This window comes from Myxine glutinosa, chromosome 1 (genome assembly GCF_964187855.1).
Source record: "Myxine glutinosa chromosome 1, kmMyxGlut1.1, whole genome shotgun sequence".
NCBI classification, from domain to species: domain Eukaryota; kingdom Metazoa; phylum Chordata; class Myxini; order Myxiniformes; family Myxinidae; genus Myxine; species Myxine glutinosa.
In genome coordinates, this window is record NC_136261.1 from 412,387,191 (window position 1) to 412,414,373 (window position 27,183).

Below are 27,183 nucleotides of genomic sequence, written 5' to 3' on the forward strand. Positions count from 1 at the left end.
ATGTGGCTATAAAGGATATTTTTGATTTTTTGATTTATCATTTAATCGATTAATTATTTATTGAATCATCAATTAATTATTTAATTTTTTTAATGACTTATTTCATTAAATTTCTAAAAGATACATCTTCGGATGAAGCACTGGTGGTTTAATTATGCTATCAGCCAATTGATTAAGAAAATATTTTTTGCAGTCTCTAGGAGCTGCACTGCGGTATTGCCCGGGGCCGGAGGCGCCCCGGCAATGCTGCACTTAGATATTTGTTTTCAGTCTGTTTCTCTTGTTTGTTTCTCACAGTCTGAGTCCTTTCGGTGCTTTTTTGCAAACTCCAAGCGGGCTTTCATGTGTCTTTCACTGAGGAGAGTGTTCCGTCTGGCCACTCTGCCATAAAGCCCAGATCGGTGGAGTGTTGCATTGATGGTTGTCCTTCTGGAAGGTTCTCCCATGTCCACGCAGGATCGCTGGCGCTCAGCCAGATGGACCATCGGGTTCTTGGTCACCTCTCTTGCCAAGGCCTTTCTCCCCCGATTGCTCAATTTGGCCGGGCGGCCAGCTCTTGGAAGAGTCCTCGTTGTTCTAAACTTCTTCCATTTAAGAATTATGGAGGCCACTGTGGGAACCTTCAATGCAGCAGAGATTTTTTTTTTTAGGCTTCCCCAGATCTGTGCCTCAACACAATCCTGTCTCCGAGCTCTGCAGGCAGTTCCTTTGACCTCATGGCTTCGTTTTTGCTCTGATATGCATTGTCAGCTGTGAGACCTTATATAGACAGGTGCGTGCCTTTCCAAATCATGTCCAATCAATCAATTGAATTTACCACAGGTGGACTCCAATCAAGGTGTAGAAACATCTCAAAGATGATCAGGAGAAATGGGAGGCACCTGAGCTAAATTTCAAGTGTCATAGGAAAGGGTATGAATACTTATGTCAATGTGATATTTCAAAGTTTTTTATTTTTAATAAATTTGCAAAACTTTCTAAAATCCTGTTTTCTCATTGTCATTATGGGGTATTGAGTGTAGATTGATGAGGGAAAAAATGAATTTAAACGATTTCAGCATAAGGCTACAAAATAACAAAATGTGAAAAAAGTGAAGGGGTCTGAATACTTTCTTAATGCACTGTATGTGGGTAAGTTGTCATTCGGCAAATTTGATGACAAAATAAAGTTTAAACGTTTCCTGGTGTTTAGTTTCAACATTCCGGGTAGATAAAGCCATTAAAAGAGCAATGAACCCAATAAATTTGTTGCGACACATACACTACCAGTAAAAAGTTTTAGAACACTTCAATTTTTCCAGTTTTTATTGAAATTTAAGCAATTCAAGTCCAGTGAATAACCTGAAATGGTACAAAGGTAACCAGTAAACTTCTCGAGGTTAAAAAAAAGTTTAGGTCAGCAAAAACGGGAAAATAATGTAAATTGCACAGTTATATTGTAAAAAAAAAGGCCTTCTTCAGGGAACAAGTAATGGGCTAACAACTTACAGCTGTTGTGCAGCAATGCAAGTAAATTAAGCCTTGAAAGTTGATACAAACAATATTCCTACAGGTGTCCCAACCTCTGCTGATTACTTGATTACAAACCCCCTGTCTGTATAAAAGCAGTATTGGAACACACTGTTATTACACCCTCTGAAGTATTATTTGGACAATATTGCATGACAGGAAGTTGTATATTGGAAACTTGAGGAAACTCTGACAGGAAGAGGTCTGGCAGACGCAAAGCCACAACAGAATCGGAAGACAAGTTTCTGAGAGTCAACAGCTTGCGGGTTAGGCGGCTCACAGGACAACAGCTTCAAGCACAGCTGACACTGGTCGAAGTAAGCAAGTCTTTTTTTTCTTCTTTTTTTTTGCATACAGAAACGAGCCTCGTGAAAGAGCTAACATTTATCAAACAAACAAATCAAACAAACAAGCAAACAAAGTATATAAAAAGGGGAGCGGTAGACAAGATGGGGAGAGAAGGGGAGGAAGCACACAAACACAACATTTGAGAGCAGGGACATCGGGAGATGTGTGGGAGGGAGAGGGCTTGGGGGGAGGCAGGATAGGTATAAAACGCAAGGACACCAAGGACTTCCAGGAAAGAAGTTCGTATTTCAAAAAAGTGGATTTGGGGTGAAATTAGCGGGGGTAGAAATATCAAGGTTTTGGATTGGGGAAGATAAGAGATGGTGGTTAACAGCTGTTTTAAAGACCTGGAGGGAGGAGTGGGATTGAAGAGAGTGAGGGAGTTTGTTCCAGAGGCAGGTGAAAAGAGGAATGAAGGAGTGAAGGTGAGCAGAGAGTTTTGATTTTGGCAGTTTAACCATAAGAGGGTTGCAGGCAGATCTTGTGCGACCTGCAGGAATATTTGGGGGACAGAGCACAGACAGGGCTGAGGGGGCTCGGCCGGAGAGGAGTCGGTAGAAGACGGAAAGGCCACCAACCTGCCTGCGGTGAGTAAGTGAAAGGCCTTCGGAGATAGCGTCATCGCGGGAGATTCCAATGATTCTGAACGCTTTGGTTTCAACAGCGTGAAGACGAGCTAGGTGTGAGGCAGGAGCACCAGCCCAGAGGGGAGAGCAGTACTCCATTGAGCTGCGGATGAAAGCCTTGTATGTGGTGAGGAGCTCAGGTGTGCCAAGGAAGGACTTCGCACAACGGAGGTTGCCCAGTCGGCGACTGGCTTTGGAGGCCAACTTGGAAATGTGGTTTTCCCAGGAAAGATCATGGCAGATGGTGAGACCCAAAAGCTTGAGTGACAGAACTTCTTGGAAAGGATTATTCAGAAAGTAGATGGGAGGGTTGTCCAGTCAGTCTTTTCAGAGAGACATCGTAAGAGTGTGAGATTTGTCAGGATTGAAAGACATGTTCCACTTGTTTGCCCAGTCTGTGATTTTGTCCAGGTCTGCAGAGAGTGAGGAGGCTGCAGGCTGCCGATCTGAGGGATGAGGAATGGAGCGGCAGAGAGTGGAGTCATCAGCAAAGAGCTAGATAGGATTTTCAAGAGAGTCAGAGAGATCATTGATGAAGACCAGAAAAAGCACAGGGCCCAGAACACTGCCTTGGGGAACTCCAGCCTGAACAAGAAGAGGAGATGAGAGAAACACATTCAGGGCCACACGTTGACTCCGACTAGAGAGGACGTCCGCCAGCCATGCGTGGAGATTTCCATGGATACCAAAGGAGGAGAGTTTGTTGAGCAGAGCGGGGTGCCAGACCGTATCGAAGGCACGTGATATGTCGAGGGAGACAGCTCTAATTTCCTGTTTGGCATTGAGGACCTCCATCCATTTTTGAGACAGCAGAAGCAGCATGTCCAGAGTAGAGTGACCTGGTCTGAAACCAAATTGATGATCAGAGATCAAGCCATTGGAGAAGAGGAAAGATTTCATATCCGAAGCAATGATGGATTCCATGACTTTTCTGATAATTGGGAGAAGGCTGATTGGTCTGTAGTTGCTCGGAGCTGTTTTTGCACCTTTTTGTGTAAAAAGGTGATGTTGGCTGATTTCCAAGCAGATGGCAGTTGACCTTGAGCAAAAGAGAGGGTGAAGAGAACAGAGAGAGGAAGTGAAAGAGCGGAAGAACAAGATTTTAGGACCCGTGGGCTGATGCCGTCAGGTCCAGTTGCAGAATCAGAGTCGAGGGTTGACAGAAACTTTTCCACCTTGTCAGGAGGAAAGGACACGGAGTCCATGAGCAGCTGGGTACAACGGGGTATGGTGGGTACAGAGAGGGATGGGTTTGGGACACAAGATTTATAGGCAAACACAGAGTTGAGGCATTCAGCTTTTTCATGTGTGGAGTCAGCTGTGTAGCCGTTTGAGGTAAGGGAGGGGATGGAGGGGGAACAAACACCAGAAACAGATTTGACCAGATGCCACCACGATTTGGAAGAGGGAGACAGATAAGAGAGTTCGGTCTTGAGAACGGAGAGATATTGTTTCCTGGCTCTCCTGAGGGTGGACACACACTTGTTTTGGGCTTTGTGAAAGGAAATGAGATTTCCTTCCGTTGGATTTGCTTTCCAGGAGACGAAGGCAAGTTGTTTCTGGGCAACAGCCTCACCACAAGATTCCGTGTACCATGGACGGGAGGAAGGGTATGACAACTGAAGACGAGATGGGATAAATCTGTGCATGAGAGAGCGCAATTTACTTTGGAAGAATTCCCAGGATGAGTTGATTTCAGAGGTGGTAGAGATGGGAGACCAGTCCAGATGATTGATGGCTGCTTGAAGACCGTGCCAGTTGGCCTCAGTGAAATGCCAGACTCGTCGACGCTGAGGAGGCTCCCTGAGAATGGTCAGAGAGATGTCCACTTTAACAAGGACATGATCAGATGATCCGATTGGAGCAGAAGAAGAGCAGCAGACATTTTCAGGGAAGTTCATCATAACCAAGTCCAGAAGAGAAGATGCTCCGTTGACTGAGATCCGAGTCGGGAAATTGACAGATTGTGTCAGTCCAAGTGAGTCGCAGAAGTCCTTTGCTGAGGAGCCATGGCTGGTGAGAGAGGTACCCACACCCAGCCAACTGGCATGGTGACAATTATTGAAATCACCACATATGAGGAAGAGAGAGTTGGGATGGGTCGATAGAAGTTGGTCCATATTATCAGACAGCGAGATGTAGATGGAGTCATCACTGTTTGGTGGACGGTCCAACACACATATGAACAAGAGGTGGGAGCGAAGGGGAAGCCGTAGCCAGAGGTATTCCTGGGGGTGAGGTCGAGAGAGTGCAGTGCAGGGCGAGTGAGGAAGAGAGTTTTTGATAAAGATAGCAAGCCCACCGCCAGGACGCGGCTCAGGTTTATCATACCGGAGGACGGAGTAACCCGGGAGAGAAACTAAGGAATCGGAGACATCATGAAGGACGAAAGCTTCTGTTAAGCAGATCACGTCTGGTTTGTCAGAAGCAACCTGTATGGAGAGATCAGTTAAGTTTGAACGAAGGCCCCAGATGTTTGAGGTCCATACCGTTAATGAAGAGGAAGGGGGAGCATCGGATACAGAACAGGGGGGAGGAGGGGCAGGGTAAGATGTGGAAGAGGTGGAAGAGGTAGGGAGAGCTGTTGAAGGTGTGTCAGAGATTTCAGAATAGCTCGGAGAAAGGGAAGGATGGGGCGGACAAAAGGTTTGATGGTGATTGGGTGAGGCACAATGAGGTGTTATTTGAGGAGGGGGAAGAGCAAGGCAGAAGGTTGGGGTAGATGGAGGTGAGAGTTGGAAGGGGGAAGAAGCGGGGAGGCGCTTTGAGGAGAAGGGGTGAGAGGGGGGAAATGGAGAAGAAATGAGGGTGGGGAGATTTGAAGGGGAGGGGCGAGGGGGGAGTTTATGAGGGGAGGGGTTTGGGGGGAGTTTAGGAGGGAAGGGACAAGGGGAGGGATTTGAAAGGGATGGGAGATGGGGGAGATTTAGAGGGGAGGGGGGAGTCTCGGAGGGGAGGGGCAAGGGGGAGTCTTAGAGGGGAGGGGTGTGGGGGGGAGTTTAGGAGGGAAGGGGCAAGGGGGGAGATTTGAAAGGGATGGGTGATGGGGAAGATTTGGAGGGGAGGGGTGATGGGGAAGATTTGGAGGGGAGGGGTGAGATTGGATTTTCGAAAGTGTACGATTAATGGGAAACGAACATTTATTGCAAAATGAGTTTCTTGTGACCTTCGAGTCAAAAATACGTTTAAGGACTCTGGAGGGAGGATGGAATGCAGGGGAGTTTAGGGAATGTAGAAAAGAAGCACTGTAAGAGATGGATTTTTTTTTTGGGATGAATAGATTTGGTGACCAAGTCGAAAGCAACCTTTTAAAGAAGAAGAAGAAAAAGGTGTTATAATATGTGTTATAAGTCTTATTTTCAACTGTGAAGAGAAGACTTCGAGCTGCAGGTTTGACAGGTTGAGTGGCAGTAAGAAAGCCATTGCTAAGATGGCAAAATAAGAAAGAGAGGCTTGCCTGGGCCATGAAGCACCGCCGGTTTTTTTATTATTATTATTATTTTTTTTGTATACTGAATCGAGGCTCGTGAAAGAGCTAACATTTACTTCACAAACAAATCGACCAGACAAACAAAATACACAAAAAGAGGGAGCGGAAGACAAGATGGGGAGAAAAGGGGAAGCACACAAACACAACATCCGAGAGCAGGGAGATGTGTGGAAGGGAGAGGGCCCGGGGGGAGGAGGCATGGGAAGGGGGGGGGGAGGGAGAAGTATAAAGCACAAGGATACCAAGGACTTCCAGGACAGAAGTTGGTATTTCAAAAAGGGGAATTGGGGTGAAATTAGCGGGGGTAGAAAAGATCAAGGTTTTGGATGGGGGAAGATAAGAGATGGTGGTGAACAGCTGTTTTAAAGACTTGGAGGGTGGAGTGGGATTGAAGAGAGTGAGGGAGTTTGTTCCAGAGGCGGGAGAAAAGAGGAATGAAGGAGTGAAGGTGAGCAGAGTGTCTTGATTTTGGCAGTTTAACCAAAAGAGGGTTGCAGGCAGATCTTGTGCGACCTGTAGGAATATTTGCGGGACAGAGCCCAGAGAGAGCTGGGGGGGGGGCAAGGCCAGAGAGGAGTCGGTAGAAGACGGAAAGACCACCAACCTGCCTGCGGTGAGTGAGTGAGAGGCCCTTGGAGTTAGCTTCATCGCGGGAGATTCCAATTGATTCTGAATGCTTTGGTTTCAACAGCGCGAAGGCGAGCTAGGTGTGAGGCAGGAGCACCAGCCCAGAGGGGAGAGCAGTATTCCATTGAGCTGCGGATGAAAGCCTTGTATGTGGTGAGTAGCTCAGGTGTGCCAAGGAAGGACTTCGCACGACGGAGGATGCCCAGTCGGCGACTGGCTTTGGAGGCCAGATTTGAAATGTGGTTTTTCCAGGAAAGATCATGGCAGATAGTGAGACCCAAAAGCTTGAGTGACAGAACTTCTTGGAGAGGATTATTCAGAAAGTGAATGGGAGGGTTGTCCAGTCGTTCTTTTCGGAGAGACATCGTAAGAGTGTGAGATTTGTCAGGATTGAAAGATATGTTCCACTTGTTTGCCCAGTCTGTGATTTTGTCAAGGTCTGCAGAGAGTGAGGAGGCTGCAGATTGCCGATCTGAGGGATGAAGAATGGAGCGACAGAGAGTAGAGTCGTCAGCAAAGAGATAGAGAGGATTTTCAAGAGAGTCAGAGAGATCATTGATGAAGACCAGAAAAAGCACAGGGCCCAGAACACTGCCTTGGGGAACTCCAGCCTGAACAGGAAGAGGAGATGAGAGAAACCCATTCAGGGCCACACGTTGACTACGACTAGAGAGGAAGTCCGCCAGCCATGCATGGAGATTTCCATGTATACCAAAAGAGGAGAGTTTGGTGAGTAGAGCGGGGTGCCAGACTGTATCGAAGGCACGTGATATGTCAAGGGAGACTGCTCTAATTTCCTGTTTGCCATTGAGGACCTCCATCCATTGTTGAGAAAGCAGAAGCAGCATGTCCAGAGTGGAGTGTCCAGGTCTGAAACCAAATTGATGATCAGAGATCAAGCCATTGGAGAAGAGGAAAGATTTCATATCTGAAGCAATGATGGATTCCATGACCTTGCTGATAATTGGGAGAAGGCTGATTGGTCTGTAGTTGCTGGGATCTGTTTTTGCACCTTTTTTGTGCAAAGTGGTGATGTTGGCAGATTTCCAAGCAGATGGAAGATGACCTTGAGCAAAAGAGAGGGTGAAGAGAACAGAGAGAGGGAGTGAAAGAGTGGAAGAACATGATTTTAGGACCCGTGGGCTGATGCCGTCAGGTCCAGTTGCAGAATCAGAGTCGAGGGTTGACAGACACTTTTCCACCTTGTCAGGAGGAAAGGACACAGAGTCGAGGAGCAGCTGGGTACGACTGGGTACGGTGGGTACAGAGAGGGATGGGTTTGAGACACAAGATTTAGAGGCAAACACAGAGTTGAGGCATTCGGCTTTTTCACGTGCGGAGTCAGCCGTGTGGCCATTTAAGGTGAGGGAGGGGATGGAGGGGGAACAAACACCAGAAACAGATTTTACCAGACGCCACCAGGATTTGGAAGAGGGAGACAGATAAGAGAGTTCGGTCCTGGGGACGGAGAGATATTGTTTCCTGGCTCTCCTGAGGGTGGACACACACTTGTTTCGGGCTTTGTGAAAGGAAATGAGATTTCCTTCCGTTGGATTTGCTTTCCAGGAGACGAAAGCAAGTTGTTTCTGGGCAATAGCCTCACCACAAGAATCCGTGTACCATGGACGGGAGGAAGGGTATGACAACTGAAGACGAGAAGGGATAAAACTGTGCATGAGAGAGAGCAATTTACTTTGGAAGAATTCCCAGGATGAGTTGATGTCAGAGGCAGTAGAGATGGGAGACCAGTCCAGATGATTGATGGCTGCTTGAAGACCGTGCCAGTTGGCCTGAGTGAAATGCCAGACTCGTCGACGCTGAGGAGGCTCTCTGAAAATGGTCAGAGAGATGTCCACTTTAACAAGCACATGATCAGAAGAGCCGATTGGAGCAGAAGAAGAGCAGCAGACATTTTCAGGGAAGTTAGTCATAACCAAGTCCAGAAGAGAAGATTCTCCGTTGACTGAGATCCGGGTTGGGAAATTGACAGATTGTGTCAGTCCCAGTGAGTCACAGAAGTCCTTTGCTGAAGAGCCATGGCTGGTGAGAGAGGTACCCACCCCCAGCCAACTGGGATGGTGAGAGTTGAAATCACCACATATGAGGAAGAGAGAGTTGGGATGGGTAGATAGAAGTTGGTCCATATTATCAGACAGCGAGATGTAGATGGAGTCATCACTGTTTGGTGGACGGTACAACACGCATATGAACAAAAGGTGGGAGCGAAGGGGAAGCCGTAGCCAAAGGTATTCCTGGGGGTGAGGTGGAGAGAGGGCAGTGCAGGGCGAGTGAGGAAGAGAGTTTTTTATAAAGATAGCAACCCCACCTCCAGAACGAGGCTCAGGTCTATCATACCGGAGGAGGGAGTAACCTGGGAGAGATACCAAGGAATCAGAAACATCATGAAGGAGGAAGGTTTCTGTTAAGCAGATCACGTCTGGTTTGTCAAAAGCAACCTGTATGGAGAGATCAGTTAAGTTTGAGCGAAGGCCCCGGATGTTTGAGGTCCATACTGTTAAGGAAGAGGAAGGGGGAGCATCGGATACAGAACAGGGGGGGGGGGGGGGGAGCGGTAGGGCAGGATGTGGAAGAGGAGGAAGAGGTAGGGAGAGCTGTTGCAGGTGTGTCAGAGATTACAGAATAGCTTGGAGAAAGGGAAGAATGGGGCGGACAAAAGGTTTGATGGTGTTTGGGTGAGGCGCAGTGAGGTGTTATTTGAGGAGGGGGAAGAGTGAGGGAGAAGGTTGAGGAAGATGAAGGTGAAAGTTAGAAGGGGGAAGAAGCGGGGAGGACGCTTTGAGGAGGAGGGGTGAGGGGAGTCTAGGAGGGGAGGAGTGAGGGAGAGTCTCGGAGGGGAGGGGTGTGGGGGGAGTTTAGGAGGGAAGGGGCAGGGGGGGAGATTTGAAAGGGATGGGTGTTTGGGAAGATTTGGGGGGGAGGGGCAAGGGGGAAGATTTGACAGAGATGGGTGATGGGGAAGATTTGGAGGGGAGGGGTGAGATTGGATTTTGAAAAGTGTACGATTAATGGGAAACGAACATTTATTGCAAAATGAGTTTCTTGAGACATTCGAGTCAAAAATACGTTTGAGGACGCTGAAGGATGGGTGGAGTTCTGGAGAGTTTAGGGAATGAATGAAAGATGCACTGTAAGAGATGGAATTTTTTTTTTGAATGAATATAATTGGTGAGCAAGTCGAAAGCATCCTTTTATAGAAGAAGTAGAAAAAAGTGTTATAGAATATGACATAATAATAAAGTTCTTCAGGGGACAGATGAAACATGTATTAACAACTTGATCACGTGATCTCGAACAACGTGGTCGAAGAACGAAAGAACAAATAACGAAGAACGAAAGAGCAAAAGAACGAAGAACGAAAGAACAAATAAGAACGTACAAGCGGATAAGAACAGGGAAGGAAAAAAAATTTTTTTTTTTTTTTTGAGATTTTAAAACAAGGGAGTATGGGTGAAAAGACCGTGAAAAACAGAGACCGACAGTAGTTGCAGCGCGATCGAAGAACCGCTGAGACAAAAAACAAAAGCCTCAAGCCAAGGTCTGAGGACACGGTAGCCTACTACTACTAGCACTACACTACGCCTCAGAATACACGATACGAAAAAAACCGACGATTCTGTACACAGGTATGAAAAACCAACACCGAGAAACCTATTAAAGTCACCCCAATAGGTACATACACCGAAAGAAAGATAAAGATACGCCAAAAACACAAATGTGAAAGATCACTTAGCTTCGAAAGCGTGAGCGCATGGAACAGCTTCGAAAAGACGTGACCTCGCCATGATCTCGCGAGAGCACAATCCGAGTGGACAGTGGACTACTGAAGACTGGAAGAAGGTCTTATGGACCGGTGAATCAAAATTTGAAATCTTTGGTTCATCACGCAGGGTTTTTGTACACCGTCGAGTCGGCGAAACGATGGTTTCTCAGTGCGTGACACCAACTGTCAAACATGGAGGAGGAAGCGTGATGGTCTGGGGCTCTTTTGCTGGATCCAGAGTCGGCGACTTGCACAGAGTGACTGGCACCCTGAACCAAAAGGGCGACCACAGCATTTTGCAGCGCCATGCAATACCCTCTGGTATACGCCAAGTTGGTCAGCGGTTCATCCGACAGCAAGATAATGACCCTAAACACACCTCCAGGCTATGTCAAAACTACCTTCGAGGAAAAGAACAAGACAGTAGGCTTCAAATCATGGAATGGTCAGCACAGTCTCCAGACTTAAACCTCATCGAGCTGGTTTGGGATGAACTGGACAGAAGGGTGAAAGCAAAGCAACCTACAAGTGCAACACATTTGTGGGAACTTCTGCAACAGTGTTGGGAAGAACTTCCCGAACAATATTTGATTTCCAATATTTGATTTTGACTCTTCCCCTAGCATGTTCAGAAAGAATGCCACGAGTGTGTTCGGCGGTTATATCTGCAAAAGGTGGCCACTTTGCTGAGTCAAAAATTTAAATTAAATTTTGTTAAACAAAATGATTCAATGATTTCTTTTTTATCTCCAATTGTTTATTTGTTCTATGCTTAATTTCAGAGTACTGTACATTGAGACATTAAACTGCGTAAATGTCAATAAAAGCTAGAAAAATTGAGGTGTTCCAAAACTTTTGACCGGTAGTGTACATCCATCTCGGATATTGAAGCATGATTAGATATTTTTTGTGGAACCCAAAAAAGAATCTTGATTACACATTTGGTCTGGTGCACGACATTTTCCTTTGAGTTGAATATTGATATTTTATTTTGTTTTAGAGCTAAGGGGCCAAGTTCTGTATGCAGTTTTAAATTCCATTCTCAGAGGGTGCAAGTAAACTGCACAATTTTTGAAGACGAACATGTGCTGGCATATTTATATTTGTTTTCCTCTACTTCGCCCCTTTTTGGGAAGGGAGGGGGGTGTGGGGGGGGGGGGGTGTAGCGGGGGTTAATTTTCATCTTTTTTTCCCCTGTTTTCAAACTTGTAATTATGTATCTTATTGTTCATGAGCAGTGTGCACTCTACAAGTTAACTATTTCTTTATCATGATGTGTAGAAGGTGCAACTCTTCCCCTAGGATGTTTAGATTCATGCTTTTAAAGAACAATTTGTCCATTACTGCATTATATTCACCATATCTTTGTGTATTATATTCCTCTCATTTAAGTTCTCCATTTTCCAAAATATATATGAATTGTATTGAATTGTTTACTCATAGACTTTTTTAGATGTGATAACCATAAACTGAAAAAAAATCTTCGTCTGCCTTTTCACAAAAACATCACATGGATTGATAAACTTGTCAGAGATCAACAAAGTCTTCATGAAATGTCCAGGAAATAAGTCAAATATCCCAAACATATTGATACTCTCTCAGACAATCTGTCCCCACAAAATATGTTCCAGAAGTTGATAATGAAAGTGATTTTGCTGATCTACATAATATCACATTAAAAAAAGTATTGTTATGTTTGTGGGGGTTAGGCAATGATTACCTGAGAGCAGGGGTTCCCAACCTTTTTGTGTTATGGCCCCCTTTGCTCCCAGAGCACATCCCCAGCACCCCCCCTCCCTTTCGTGAGGGTAGAGCGGCGGAGCGCATGTAAGCAGGCTCGGGGTGTCTGGGGGCATGACCCCCAGAAAAATTTTGATTTCTAGATGCTATGTGGTGCATTCTGAGAGGTGTTTTTTCCTTTAATTGGCTATTTTGCTTGTATGAGAGTTGGTAAATTATTACACAGAAAATGAGGAATTCCAAGAAGCCAACATGAACATTTAGTTCCATAGTTTTTTTTTCTGTTCCTTACTGGCTCCCAACTACATCATTTTTGGAAGAAGCAAACAAAGCAACGTCGCTCGAATGATGCATGTTTGATATGAGATTTTAATATTATCAGTAGCAACACGATGGACAGCATAAAATAGAACTGTCACACAAGAAAACAGTATGAAAAGGTTCCAAGTCAAGAATATGTGAAAACTAAAACCCTCTGTTGTGTCTGTATTTAATGCAGCATGCTATAATCTCACAAAAAGAAACTCAATTCGACAACAACTCAGGTAATCAAAACTAGGGACGTAGCGCATGTGCCGTAAAAGTGAATTAAAAACTCAGTGGGATGGCTGAAATTGCATTTTAGCTACCAATTGGGGTATCCGTGGTTGAGTCACAGTTAGGGCACAGCGGAGGTCATCTTCCACGTGGAGCCGATTACGCTGTTTCCATTTGATATTCAACAGCATGGAAAACCCTGTTTCACAGAGATAGGTAGACGAGAATGGCAGAAGCACCCGGATAGCTATCTGGCTGATATTAGAGTGGCGACCCATTCCCACTCAAAACTCCATCAAGCTCTTCTCTTCGAATGTGTCTTTGGCAAATTAATCGTTTTGGAGATCCAGGAATTCATCTTGCATTGCCTCCGGCATGCTCTCCACACAAAGGTTGATTGAAAAAGGATTCCTCACAATTTTTGCCTCATTGTCGTCTAAATCAGGAAAATACTTATGAGAAATTCTAGCTCCAGTGACTGCAGATGCTCAAGAATGTCATTTTTCAGTATGGGATCAAGCTCTTTTCCCATGCTGTCTTGCAATTCAGACATTCTTTTGAACATAGCAATGTTTCCTGTGTTCTTTCCTGCACCAGTTTTGGATCTTGGCAACAAATCCTCTGAGATGATCGTGGAAAATAATAATATTAGTCGCTCTTCCTTGGAGCTTGAGCTTCAGCTGGTTTTGCTGCTTGAAAATGTCAGCAAGATAAGCAAGTCGTTCCTTCCACAATTCTTCGTCGTAATGCTGCAGGAGGTCATGTTTCCCTTGAAGATTCAAGAAATGTTTGACCTCCGCATGAAGTTCAAAGACGCGGTTCAGAACATTCCCTTTCGAAAGCCAGCGTACAGCAGTATAGTACAGCAACGTTTCATGTTCCACGTTCATGTCTTTGCACAGCTCCTTGAACATTCGGATGTTGAGAGCCCCTGCCTTGATGTAGTTAATAATCTTGATTACGACTTCAAGAACTTTCTTCAATGAGAGAGGGGGAGTCTTACAAGCCAGGGCGGAGCGATGAATCATACAGTGGGTTCCTTTCACTTGCGGTGCCAGCATCTTCACTTTTGCTTGGAATCCGGATTTGGAACCAAGCATGGCAGGAGCACCGTCAGTACAGACACCGCATAAATTCTCCCACTGAATTCCTCCCGCATCGAAGAACAACTTCATTTTTTCCATGACGTTGTTAGCTTTTGTCATTGTTTCCAGGGCACTGCAGAACAATAATTCTTCCTTGATATCATCTCCCTTGACATAGCGAACGAATGCCAGTAGCTGGGAGCAGGAACTAACATCGGTCGATTCATCAAGTTGAAAAGAAAACAAGCCGAAAGGTGCCGCCTTAATCTCATTGATGATCTGTTGTTTCACATCTTCCGACATGTCACGGATACGATGCTGCACTGTGTTATTCGATAAAGACACCTGTTCAACTTTGCGAGCCTCTGCCTTGCCGAGAACCTGTTTGACAATGAGTAGGGTACAAGGCTTGATGAGTATCTCCCCAATCAAGTGGGGTTTTTTCTTCTTTGAAATTTCAAGAGAAACTTCATAAGAAGCCTGGACAGTTGCTACATTTTGTTGTTGAAAAACTCCTCCCTCATCCAACTTCTGTCGCTTTAAATTTCTTTCAAGCCGCTTGAAAAATTTGGGATCCTGCTTTGCATGTTGTGCGTGATTCGTCTCGAGGTGCAACTTCAGCTTGGATGGCCTCATGGATTCAGTACTCAAAACCTTGTGACACAGCACACATTGTGGTTTATCTTGGCCAGACACGGTAGAGGATGTGAATCCAAGCTTTATGTTTTCGTCAAGATACTTTCTTTTTTTACTCCTAGAAGCCATAATGTCAAATCTGCAATAGGAAAAAAACAGAACAATATTTAATTTTTAGTATGGTTCAAATTACCCCATGGCCCCCTGAGAAATACACCATGGCCCCACAAGGGGCCATGTCCCCCAGGTTGGAAACCACGGCCTTAGAGCCAGGTAGAAGTGTATAGATTACCATGCTCCGAATGTCACAATAAAGAAGAAGATCCACCATGTACCACAAGTATAGATCCGGTAGACCGTATGTCATCTATGTGTATATTTGTTCCCATCATGAGGGGTGCAGTTATGCTAATTAGTTAGGGATTATGGGTGATTAATCCCCTACATGTAATTGCCTCTGTTATTTTTCCTCTGTTCTTTATGACGATTCACAAACACACACACACACACACACACACACACACACACACACACACACACACACACACAAAGCTAAGAAATCGCGCATTAATAACACTGAATAAAAGTAACCGGAAGCAAGAGATGGAACAATACAGCGGGTGCTGCCAGCGGCTACATCGCCACATCGCCACATCAAGCAGGCAGGTCTGTGGGGGCTATGCCCCAAAGAGCAGGGATTGGTCCGGAATTGGTTCGTGCAAGGACTGCTAATATAGGACTATTGGATTGGTGGAGCAGGTACAGGCGGCGCAGGATGACGTCAGAGCCTTGAGTACAAAGGAGTGAGAGGACCGACATTTTCTCTTCTCGTCCTGGTTTTTATAGCGAAAGGTCGCTTACTATTCTCTTCTCGTTCTGGATTCCATAGAGAACGGTGGCTCATTTTCTCTCTTGATTTCTGGATCTGGAAGTGAACGGTCGATATTTGTTCTCTTGCGGTGGGACAGTCTCAACGAACGGTCGAAGTCACGAGCTCTTGGCTGTGAGTTTGGTGTCGAATGGTCGTGTTCCGACATTTTCCCTCCTCTTGCATTGGGACGAGGTCTTGAGTTGGGACGTTGATAGTGAACAGTCACAGTTGTCGCCAGGCGTATGCTGAGTTCCTGCAGACGGTCCCTGCTCGTGCATTCTTTCTTCTTGGTCCGGGCGATCGGCTGAGTGGCCGCATTGTCCTTCCATTGGCTCGTTTGTGCTTTGGGGAGTGGCGGACTCGGCACCCTGTGCTGCGGCGGTGTGTGAACGAGAGCGCGCTGAGGCCTACTTCCCACCAGGGCCTGTGCCGCGCTTGGGGCCTGGATGATTCCCGACTGGGTTCAGGAGACGCTCAGAGCTAAGTGCCCACACACACACATTTATTTTCACCAGTTATTTTTCCCCTTGTGCGGTATACGTGTCTGTGTGGAGACATCCCATTTAGGAATTTTAGTTTTGCCATGTATTATTCTGTTACCGGCATTTCTTCATTAAATTCGGTATTTTTGTACATTTTAAATCCTGTGTCAGCTTGAATTAATCATTGCAGGTTCGAAAGCGTCCAGTGGGACACGTGAAGGTGAGCTCTTTGCCCTCCCCTTGTATTCTCCGCTATATTTTTACTGAACGCACCGGATTGTTAAGCTCGATTGGATATCCGTCCGAGGCCGGTCTTTATCAGCTACGGACAGGACAGTATTCTTTATGAAGACATGATCACGGTTGTCTTAAATTCTTTGAAACAAGTGAATAGTCCAATGTAATGTCACGACCAACTTGTTAATTATTTTTGGAATACATGGAGTATTAGTTATCAAGTTGATTTGCATGTTTGCTTATGAATAAATTAATTGTTATATGTGTGTTGTTGATACTGTATGCTATTTATTTCCGACTGCAACATCAATACTTGTTCTAACCAGAACAAAAACAAATAAATCCCTTTTATGTGGGTTAACTACAGAATGTATGATGTTTTTCAGCATGCTGACGTCATGTGATGTCATCAAGGATTTCACAAACAACATCTGTATAAACTGAAATATGTGTCTGTGATACTTTTACATGTGCAACTGGGTTAATTAGCATATTGGTGTATCATGTTAATATTTCAAACAGTTATTTGAAGACTGGATGTTAATAAAAGCAAAATATAACACATTCCTACATTTTTCATTCGATTATTTGTGTTCATTCACAGTGGAGAGAGAGAGAATAGCGGCAGATATGATGTATTTCAATATATGCTGAGATGACTTAATAAACATAAAATCAAAACATGACGGAAGTAAAACTTTGTCAGATTGTTAAACACCATCAAAAGCAATGGCATGCCAAATTCAGTAAGATTTGAGCTTATAATTATTGAGATACAACATAACGAAGGTGCAAGTAATTCGCATACCTCAAGAAATGGTCGATATATTAAATAAGGGACATTTTGACATGTCTCCCAAAATGCCAAAAGAAAACATCGACCAAAATAATTTTTTGGGATGTTAACATTTCTTTCCCCATCTAAGGAGACGAGACATCACTGATCATAATTATGCACATTGGGGAGCATCATGGGGGGGGGGGGGGGGGTGCATGGTAGGCCCCTCTGGCCCATGGACTATATACTGTATATATGATCCAGGCTTTCAATGACATCTTGGATACTACTATCCGGTCTGTACCTGTCTGTTGCGAGGATATTGGGATCACATCGAGATTCACTTACCTTGGCAGTGATATTAATGGTTCCACATGTTGTCACTGAGATGTGCGAGCCCGAGGGCTGACCACATGCCTTGTGATTGCAGTCGGTTGATCAGTATCTCAAGGAGATGGGAATGGGCTGGTCAACTTGCTGTTTGGTGGATGGTGGCTTGGAGGTCCATGGAGTACCGGCAGAAAGTGGGCGTGGCGATGGGCTGCCCTACCTGACCCAACCTGGCTCTGACAGGTTCTGACAGAATCCTCTTTATTTTTGTCCCCCGTCGCACAGCGGAGCGAAAGGGGGACTATGGTTTTCCCCTCCATCCGTGTGTCCGTCCGTCCGTCCGTCCGTCCGTGCGTGTTTGCGTGCAGGCATGCGTGCGTGCGTAAGCGAAGGACCGCATTCGAATTTCGTGTGGGTGCAACCCACGTCAAAATCCAAGATGGCCGCCGCCATGTATGTCTGATGTCATGTATGTCTGAACCTTGTGAGATGAATATCTTGAAAAATAAGCGAAATACCAACTTCTAATCTGGTGTGTGGGTGTATCTAGGCATAAGGAAGAAGGCTATTGAAAATTGGGTCGCCACGCAAAATCCAAGATGGCCGCCGCCATGTATGTCTGAACCTTGTGAGATGAATATCTTGAAAAATAAGTGAAGCACCAACGTCTAATTTGGTGCGTGGGTGCATCTCGGCATAAGGAAGAACGCTGTTGAAAATTGGGTCGCCACGTCAAAATCCAAGATGGCCGCCACCATATATATGTCTGAACATTGAGTGAAATATCTTGAAAAATAAGCAAAGTACCAACTTCTAATGTGGCGTTTGGGTGTATCTAGGCACAAGGAAGAAGGCCATATAAAATTGGGTCGCCACGTCAAAATCCAAGATGGCCACCGCCATGCATGTCTGAACCTTGTGAGCGGAATATCTTGAAAAATAAGCGAAGTACCAACTTCTAATCTGGTGTGTGGGTGTATCTCGGCATAAGGAAGAACGCTGTTGAAAATTGTGTCGCCACGTCAAAATCCAAGATGGCCGCCTCCATGTATGTCTGAACCTTGTGAGCGAAATATCATATCATAGCATGTTTTCTGCGTCTTCCACTTTGTCAACTCACATCACTTCACCGACGGGGGACCTAGGCGTAACGCTTGTATTTTTTGACAAGGCCGTCCATAAAACCCTTGATACAACAATAACAACAACGTCCCATTAACTATTCATTCGCTCTTCCCTATCTTTCTCTAAATACTAAAGCTACATTGCCCACACTGTTCTCATTAAAACTCACCACATTCTGCTCTCATTACCCCTCCCTTTTTCCTTGTTTCTCTTCCCATTGCGGGATTGGCACATGTCCATCGACGTGTGCCGAGGATGAGTCAGAGGTCTACCATATACTTTGCTCAACCTCTTTGTGCTCTTTACTTCCTCTCTATATTTTTTCCTTAATTGTTCTGTTGGAGCCATGTCTTTTGTACAAATAAATAAGTAAGAATGCCTTAGTGGGAAATAAGTGCTCCGGGTAAGATAAGATCTGCTCTTTTGTGCCTTTCTTGATGTTTGGTTATTGTTTGATGTGCTTGTAAATTTGTGCCCCATTATTATTGAATCTTGTGTGCTTCTAAATACGTACCTGTTCTTTGGTATGTGGTTTTCCATCCTGTCTGTTTTTGTTTAATTTCCTTCAATGGCTTGATTTAGTGTGTGCTAGCAGATAGACAGGATGTTTTGCCTCACCGATCGCTCATGCCACTAGCCACCGTGCACTCACGGTTCCGCTCATCGGTATGATAAACAGATAAATGGATTCTCTCACAGCACAGATCCTCATGGTGTCAGTGCATTTAACTTTGCCATGTCACATGACCTGACTCGGTTCATCTCAGCTTTGACTTGAGTTCCTGAACGAGTTACTGAAAACAGGTATCCTTACTTCCTCCACCGAAGGTTGATGGAGGTTTTGTTTTCACCTTTGTCTGTCTGTCTATTTGTTACTTGGCAAAAAACCCTTTTTTGACAAGTATATTGATCACTCCGGTTTGTGTGTTTGTCTGTCTGCTCACTTATACTCGTCTACAGGTCACAGTTTTAAACCGATCTTCATGAAACCACCAAACGGTAGAGTTGGTGATTTGACAGAATCGTCTTTATTTTTGATGTTAAAAGGTCAAAATAGGCCAAAGGTCAACCACTTTTATTTCCTAGAATCCTCAGTTTTCATCCGATTGACTTGAAACTTGAATAGGATTCACATATCAGCTAACTGAATTCAACCATCAACAATGTTTGGCATCAACATCGGCCAAAAGGTCAACAATTCAAATTTCTAAAATCCTCAATTTTCATCTGATTGACTTGAAATTTGAAGAGGTTTTTCATATTTGCTGAATGAATTCAACCTCCACCTATTTTTATGTCAACATAGGTCGTAAGATCAACAAATGACAAAGGTCAACCATATTCTTCAAATTTCTAAAATCCTCAATTTTCATATGATTGACTTGAAATTTGAAGAGGATTTTCATATTTGCTGAATGAATTCAACCGCCAACTATTTTTATGTCAACATACGTCGGAAGATCAACAAATGCCAAAGGTCAACCATATTCTTCAAATTTCTAAAATCCTCAATTTTCATATGATTGACTTGAAATTTGAATAGGATTTTCATATCGGTGAACTGAATTCAACCGCCAACTATTTTTCAGATCAGCATAGGCGATAAGGTCCACGACGTATTCGAATTTCTAAAATCCTCAATTGTCCTCCAATTCACTTGAAATTTGAAGAAGATTTTCCGATCAACGAACTGAATTCAACCACCAACTACATTTGAAGTCAAAAGGATGCGCTGCTGAGTGCCATTCAATTTTATTTTTTTCATTATTTTTTTAATACAAAGTTGAGGCTCATGTCATAGTTAACACACAAAATATATAATAAAGGGAGCGGTAGACGAGAGGGGGAGAGAGAGGAAAGTACATATGCACAACAATAGTAGAGAACAGTGACATTGGTAGATTTGTGGAGGGGTGCGGGAGTGGGGATAAAATGGTATAAAACAAATGGACATGACTGACTTTCAGGAAAGAAGTCAGAATTTGAAAAAGGTGGATTTGGGGTGTATTAACAGAGGTAGACAAGATCAAGGATTTGGATGGAGGAATACAAGGGATGGTGGTGAACAGCTGCTTTTAAAGACCTCGAGGTAGGAGTGGGATTGAAAAGAGTTCCTCAAGGAATATTTGGGGGACAGAGCACAGACAGGGTAGGGGGAGCTAGGCCTGAGAGGAACCATTAGAAGACAGAAACACCACCAACCTGCCTGCAGTGCAAAAGTGAAAATCCCTCAGAATCGGCTTCATCGTGGGAGATACCAATGATACTAAAAGCTTTGTTGTCTACAGCATGAAGTATGAGGCAGGACCATCAGCCCAGAGGAGAGAGCAGTACTCCATTAAGCTGCAGATGAAAGCCTTGTATGTGGTGAGAAGCTCAGTAGTGCCAAGAAAGGGTATCGCACGACAGAAGATGCACAGTCGGCGGCTGCCTTTGGAGGCCAGCTTGGAAATGTGGTTTTCCCAGTAAAGATCATGGCAGACAGTCAGACCCAAAAGCTTGAGTGACAGCGGGTTTTCCAAACCGTCTTTACGAAGAGAAATAGTGAGGGTGTGAGATTTGTCAGGATAGAATGACATACCCAGCTGCTCCTGGACTCTGTGTCCTTTCCTCCTGACAAGGTGGAAAAGTTTCTGTCAACCCTTGACTCTGATTCTGCAACTGGACCAGACGGCATCAGCCCACGGGTCCTAAAATCCTGTTCTTCTGCTCTTTCACTCCCTCTCTCTGTTCTCTTCACCCTCTCTTTTGCTCAAGGTCATCTGCCATCTGCTTGGAAATCTGCAAACATCACCGCTTTGCACAAAAAAGGTGCAAAAACAGATCCCAGCATCTACAGACCAATCAGCCTTCTCCCAATTATCAGCAAAGTCATGGAATCCATCATTGCTTCAGATATGAAATCTTTCCTCTTCTCCAATGGCTTGATCTCTGATCATCAATTTGGTTTCAGACTTGGTCACTCTACTCTGGACATGCTGCTTCTGCTTTCTCAACAATGGATGGAGGTCCTCAATTCCAAACAGGAAATTAGAGCTGTCTCCCTCGACATATCACGTGCCTTCGATACGGTCTGGCACCCCGCTCTGCTCACCAAACTCTCCTCTTTTCGTATCCATGGAAATCTCCACGCATGCCTGGCAGACTTCCTCTCTAGTCATAGTCAACATGTGGCCCTGAATGGGTTTCTCTCATCTCCTCTTCCCGTTCAGGCTGGAGTTCCCCAAGGCAGTGTTCTGGGTCCTGTGCTTTTTCTGGTCTTCATCAATGATCTCTCTGACTCTCTTGAAAATCCTCTCTATCTCTTTGCTGATGACTCTACTCTCTGTCGCTCCATTCGTCATCCCTCAGATCGGCAGTCTGCAGCCTCCTCACTCTCTGCATACCTGGACAAAATCACAGACTGGGCAAACAAGTGGAACATGTCTTTCAATCCTGAGAAATCTCACACTCTTAAGATGTCTCTCCGAAAAGAACGACTGGACAACCCTCCCATCCACTTTCTGAATAATCCTCTCCAAGAAGTTCTGTCACTCAAGCTTTTGGGTCTCACTATCTGCCATGATCCTTCCTGGGAAAACCACATTTCAAATCTGGCCTCCAAAGCCAGTCGCCGACTGGGCATCCTCCGTCGTGTGAAGTCTTTCCTTGGCACACCTGAGCTCCTCACCATATACAAGGCTTTCATCCGCAGCTAAATGGAATACTGCTCTCCCCTCTGGGCTGGTGCTCCTGCCTCACACCTAGCTCGTCTTCACGCTGTTGAAACCAAAGCATTCAGAATCATTGGAATCTCCCGCGATGAAGCTAACTCCAAGGGCCTCTCACTCACTCACCGCAGGCAGGTTGGTGGTCTTTCCGTCTTCTACCGACTCCTCTCTGGCCTTGCCCCCCAGCTCTCTCTGGGCTCTGTCCCACAAATATTCCTGCAGGTCGCACAAGATCTGCCTGCAACCCTCTTATGGTTAAACTGCCAAAATCAAGACTCTCTGCTCACCTTCACTCCTTCATTCTTCTTTTCTCCCGCCTCTGGAACAAACTCCCTCACTCTCTTCAATCCCACTCCACCCTCCAGGTCTTTAAAACAGCTGTCCACCACCATCTCTTATCTTCCCCCATCCAAAACCTTGATCTTTTCTACCCCCGCTAATTTCACCCCAATTCCACTTTTTTGAAATACCAACTTCTGTCCTGGAAGTCCCAACTCATAGATACCATAAAGGTCCTTGTGTTTTATACTTCTACCACCCCTCCCCCCACCCTTCCCACGCCTCCTCCCCCCAAGCCCTCTCCCTCCCACCATGCCCTCTCCCTCCCACACATCTCCCTGCTCTCAAATGTTGTGTTTGTGTGCTTCCCCTTCTCACCCCATCTTGTCTTCCACTCCCTCTTTTTATATATTTTGTTTGTCTGGTTGATTTGTTTGTGAAGTAAATGTTAGCTCTTTCACGAGCCTCGATTCAGTATACAAAAAAAAAAAAAAAAAAATGTGGTTTTCCACATTCGGCGGCTGCCTTTGGAGGCCAGCTTGGAAATGTGGTTTTCCCAGTAAAGATCATGGCAGACAGTCAGACCCAAAAGCTTGAGTGACAGCGGGTTTTCCAAACCGTCTTTACGAAGAGAAATAGTGAGGGTGTGAGATTTGTCAGGATAGAATGACATGTTCAACTTGTTTGACCAGTTTGTGATTTTATCCAGTCTGCAGAGAGTGAAAAGTCTGCTGCTTGCCAAACTCAGGGTTGTAATATGGAGCGGGAGAGGGTGGAGTCATCAGCAAAAAGATAGAGAGGATTTTCCAGCGAGTTGGAGAGATCATTAATGAAGACAAGAAAATGCACAGGGCCGAGAACACTGCCTCGAGGCATTCAAGCCTGGACAGGAAGGGGAGATGAAAGAATTCCATTCAGAGCGAGACGTTGACTTTGACTGGAGAGCAAGTCCACGCCATGTGTGAAGATTTTCATAGATACCATAAGAGGAGAGTTTCGTAAGCAGGGCGGCGTGCCTGACCGTATCGAAGGCACGACATATGTCAAGGGAAGACGGCTCTTAATTCCTGTTTAGCATTGAGGACCTCCATCCATTGTTGAGACAGCAGAAGCAGCATCTCCATAGTAGAGTGGTCTGGTCTGAATCCAAAATGATGATCAGAGATCAAGCCATTGGAAAAGAGGAAGGATTTCATATCAGAAGCGAATATGGATTGGGAGTAGGCTGATTGGTCTGTAGTTGCAGGAATCTGGTTTTGCACATTTTTTGTGTAAAGCGGTAATGTTGTCTGATTTCCCAGTATATGGCAGATGACCTTGAGTAAAAGAGAGGGTGAAGAGTCCAGAGAGAGGGTGTGACGGCATGGTAGAGCAGTATTTTGGAACCTGTGGGGTGATGCTGCCTGGTCCAGTTGCGGAATCAGAGTCGAGGTTTGACAGAAACTTCTCTACCTTGTCGGTAAAGAAGGACACAGAGTCCAGGAGCAGCTGGGTACGACTGATTTAGGTGGGTACAGAGAGAGATGGTTTTATGACACAAGATTTTAAGGCAAACACAGAGTTGAGACATTCAGCTTTTTCACGTGCAGTGTCATGTGTGTAGTAATTTCAGGAAATGGAGGGAATTGGAGGGGAACTACACGATAAACATATTTGTCCAGATGCCACCAGGACTTGGAGGAGGGAGACAAGTTTGAGAGTTCAGTCTTGAGAGTGGAGCAATATTATTTCCTGGCTCTGCTGAGGGTCGATACACACTTGTTCCGAGCTGTGTGAAAGGATATTTTGAGAAATTTTTACCGCCAGAAAATTCCAGAAATTTATTTTGATTCATTTTACAATCTTTATTTTATTTAAATTGAATTAAACACAAACACTGTTGAACACAAATCGCCTTATTTTTACTTCCACGATCCTCCAGTTTAGCAGTACTTCGACATGTTAAATAGGGTGGTGTATCAGGGTCATGTAGAAGACTGTTTCATTAGTGCTTAACATCCGGAATTTTTGTTTTTAACAATGTTTAACTTCATTATTATATTTAAATTGAAGTGCACAATCCATGGCGTAACATGATCGATGAACTCTAAAGATAGTTCTCAATCTCATTTACCTGCAAAAGACTGATGCTGATTTGTACACAGGTGATGTCCATCCTGTAAATATGGAAGGCAGACAACACAACAACGATTCATCTGTCACAGAAGATTCAAAATGTGCTTCAGCAAAGGAAGGTTCAGATGATATTCACATGACAAACGGAAATGCTTCCTCTTTTGCAAGTGGTGAGTGGAAACGTAAAAATTTCACAAAAATTAACAAATCCTTTGTGTTGAGAAAATCTAAAATTTTATGAAAAGTGTTAAATATTTTGATTTTGATTTTGACAAAAAATAAAATGTGTTCTTTGTTTCTGTAGAACAATCCAGAAGTAAAATGGGACAAATGAGGTCCAGTCACAGCTTGACAGTAAAGAAGAAGCCTTTTATGAAGAAACAATCACGAAATCAAGACCCACTTCCTGTAAAATACAAGTCTGGGCCTCGCAACACCAATATTAATATTAAATTAAACAAACACAAAAAGGTGCAAGAAAGGCGAATACGTTATAAGTGTAATGTATGCAGAATGGATTTTGCTTCAAAGAGTATCATCAAAATACACATGAGGATCCACACTGGAAAACACCCTCACAATTGCTCTGTCTGTGATAAAGGTTTCTTAACAAAAATCAATTTGAATAAACATATGAAGATCCATACAGGAGAGCGTCCTCACAAATGCTCAATATGTGATAAAGGTTTCTCTCAAAGCAGCAATTTGAAATCACATTTGAGGATCCATACAGGAGAGCGACCTCACAAATGCTCGATATGTGATAAAGGTTTCTCTCTGAAAGGCAATTTGAAATCACATATGAGGATCCATACAGGAGAGCGCCCTCACAAATGCCCGATATGTGACAAAGGTTTCTCTCATAGCAACAGTTTGAAATTACACGTGAGGATCCATACAGGAGAGCGACCCCACAAATGCTCAATATGTGATAAAAGTTTCTCTCACAAAGGCAGTTTTAAATTACACATGAGGATCCATACAGGAGAGCAACCTCACAAATGCCCGATATGTGATAAAGGTTTCTCTCACAAAGGCAGTTTAAAATTACATATGAGGCTCCATTCAGGAGAGCAACCTCACAAATGCCTGATATGTGATGAAGGTTTCTCTCACAAGGTCTATTTGAAATTACATGTGAGGTTCCACACAGGAGATCAACCTCACAAATGCTCGATATGTAATAAAGGTTTCTCTCAAAAAGGCAGTTTGAAATCACATATGAGGATCCATACAGGAGAGCGACCCCACAAATGCTCGATATGCGACAAAGGTTTCACTCGCAAAGACAATTTGAAATTACATGTGAGGATCCACACAGGAGATCAACCTCACAAATGCTCGATATGTGATAAAGGATTCTCTCAAAAAGGCAGTTTGAAATCACATATGATGATCCATACAGGAGAGAATCCTCTCAAATGCTCGATATGCGATAAAGATTTCTTTCAAAAAGGCAATTTGAAAGCACATATGAGGATCCATACAGGAGAGCGACCTTACAAATGCTCGATATGTGATAAAGGTTTCTCTCAAAGTGGCGAATTGAAATCACATATGAGGATCCATACAGGAGAACGTCCATATAAATGCTCGATATGCGACAAAGGTTTCTCTCATAACGTCAGCTTGAAATCACATATGACGATCCATACAGGAGAGCATCCTCTCAAATGCTTGATATGTGATAAAGGTTTCTTTCAAAAAGGCAATTTGAAATCACATATGAGGATCCATACAGGAGAACGTCCATATAAATGCTCGATATGCAACAAAGGTTTCTCTCATAACGTCAGCTTGAAATCGCATATGACGATCCATACAGGAGAGCATCCTCTCAAATGCTTGATATGTGATAAAGGTTTCTTTCAAAAAGGCAATTTGAAATTACATATGAAGATCCATACAGGAGAGCTGAAATCTGAAATACCGGGATATTAAAAATTAGGTGAATAGGATTTCGGAATTGAAGAAACCTGAATATGTACCAGTGATAGTTGTAGCAACAGAGAATCTGGATGATCAAGAAAAGCCTAACAGTACTAATAAAGTATTCCAGGGAATATGACAACAAATAAACTTCAGGGGAGGCTGTCAGAGGTTCAGTGGGGATTCTAAAACGAGCCCTTGGAACAAAGCTATGAGAATGAAGTTTCACAAACCAGTTCATGAATAATGATCCTTTACTGAAAAAGGATCTGGGAGAACTTCCTTTTTTTTCTTTTTGGTTCTTTTTTGATTGTGAAAAATGTTTAGGAATTTTGTTTTCTCATTGATTTAGTTGTTTTTTTTGTCCCTTTATGGTTATGCTCAGATGGGATCTTGCCATGGCAGTTTGAACATCAATTTTTACTCAATCTTAGCTGAAGTACATGTTTCATTGCCACGTGTGATATTAGCCAGAACACCCTTGTTGTAAAATCGTTTATCAGAAGAAGACTCCTGCCTATGTTTTTCATGAATCTTGAATTTGTGAAGAGTTTCACAATAAAGAGAGGTCCTCAAAGCACAAATGCACCGTCTGTGTTATTGTGAATATGTAATGGCACATTATGGTCAATTATCAGTCAAAGAAGAGTTTGGAGTGCGTATATCCCTCGAAGTAATCCTGATCTGACCAGTTGAAAACCGTGCACAACATTTACCATCATGGCAAGACTGCACTTCATGCCATCACTGATTGCTGCCAAGCACCTCGGTTATACAGGTCCTAACGTGGAAGAAAGGCCACACAGATTGTTTCCACCACATTTTTCTATACATCAATGGTAATGCATTGTTAATGGAGGGAATACCTTTGAACACAGACTTCTAAAGAAAGGAAGAGGGGAACGAACCTCTCCCCCACCACCCCCACCACCCCCTCCAACGAACCCC

General features: G+C 44.2%; 1 protein-coding gene across 1 annotated transcript in view; it reads left to right on the top strand.

Moving 5' to 3' along the window:
• Positions 1 to 26,823, top strand: part of LOC137417787 (uncharacterized) — a 51,455-nt gene extending 24,632 nt beyond the window's left edge. The window contains exons 3-4 of the mRNA XM_078770509.1: positions 24,336 to 24,476; positions 24,611 to 26,823. Coding sequence (XP_078626635.1) covers positions 24,336 to 24,476; positions 24,611 to 26,247 — 1,778 coding nt within the window. The 3' untranslated portion in view covers positions 26,248 to 26,823. The remainder of the gene's footprint in view (positions 1 to 24,335; positions 24,477 to 24,610) is intronic.
• Positions 26,824 to 27,183: the final 360 nt, after the last annotated feature.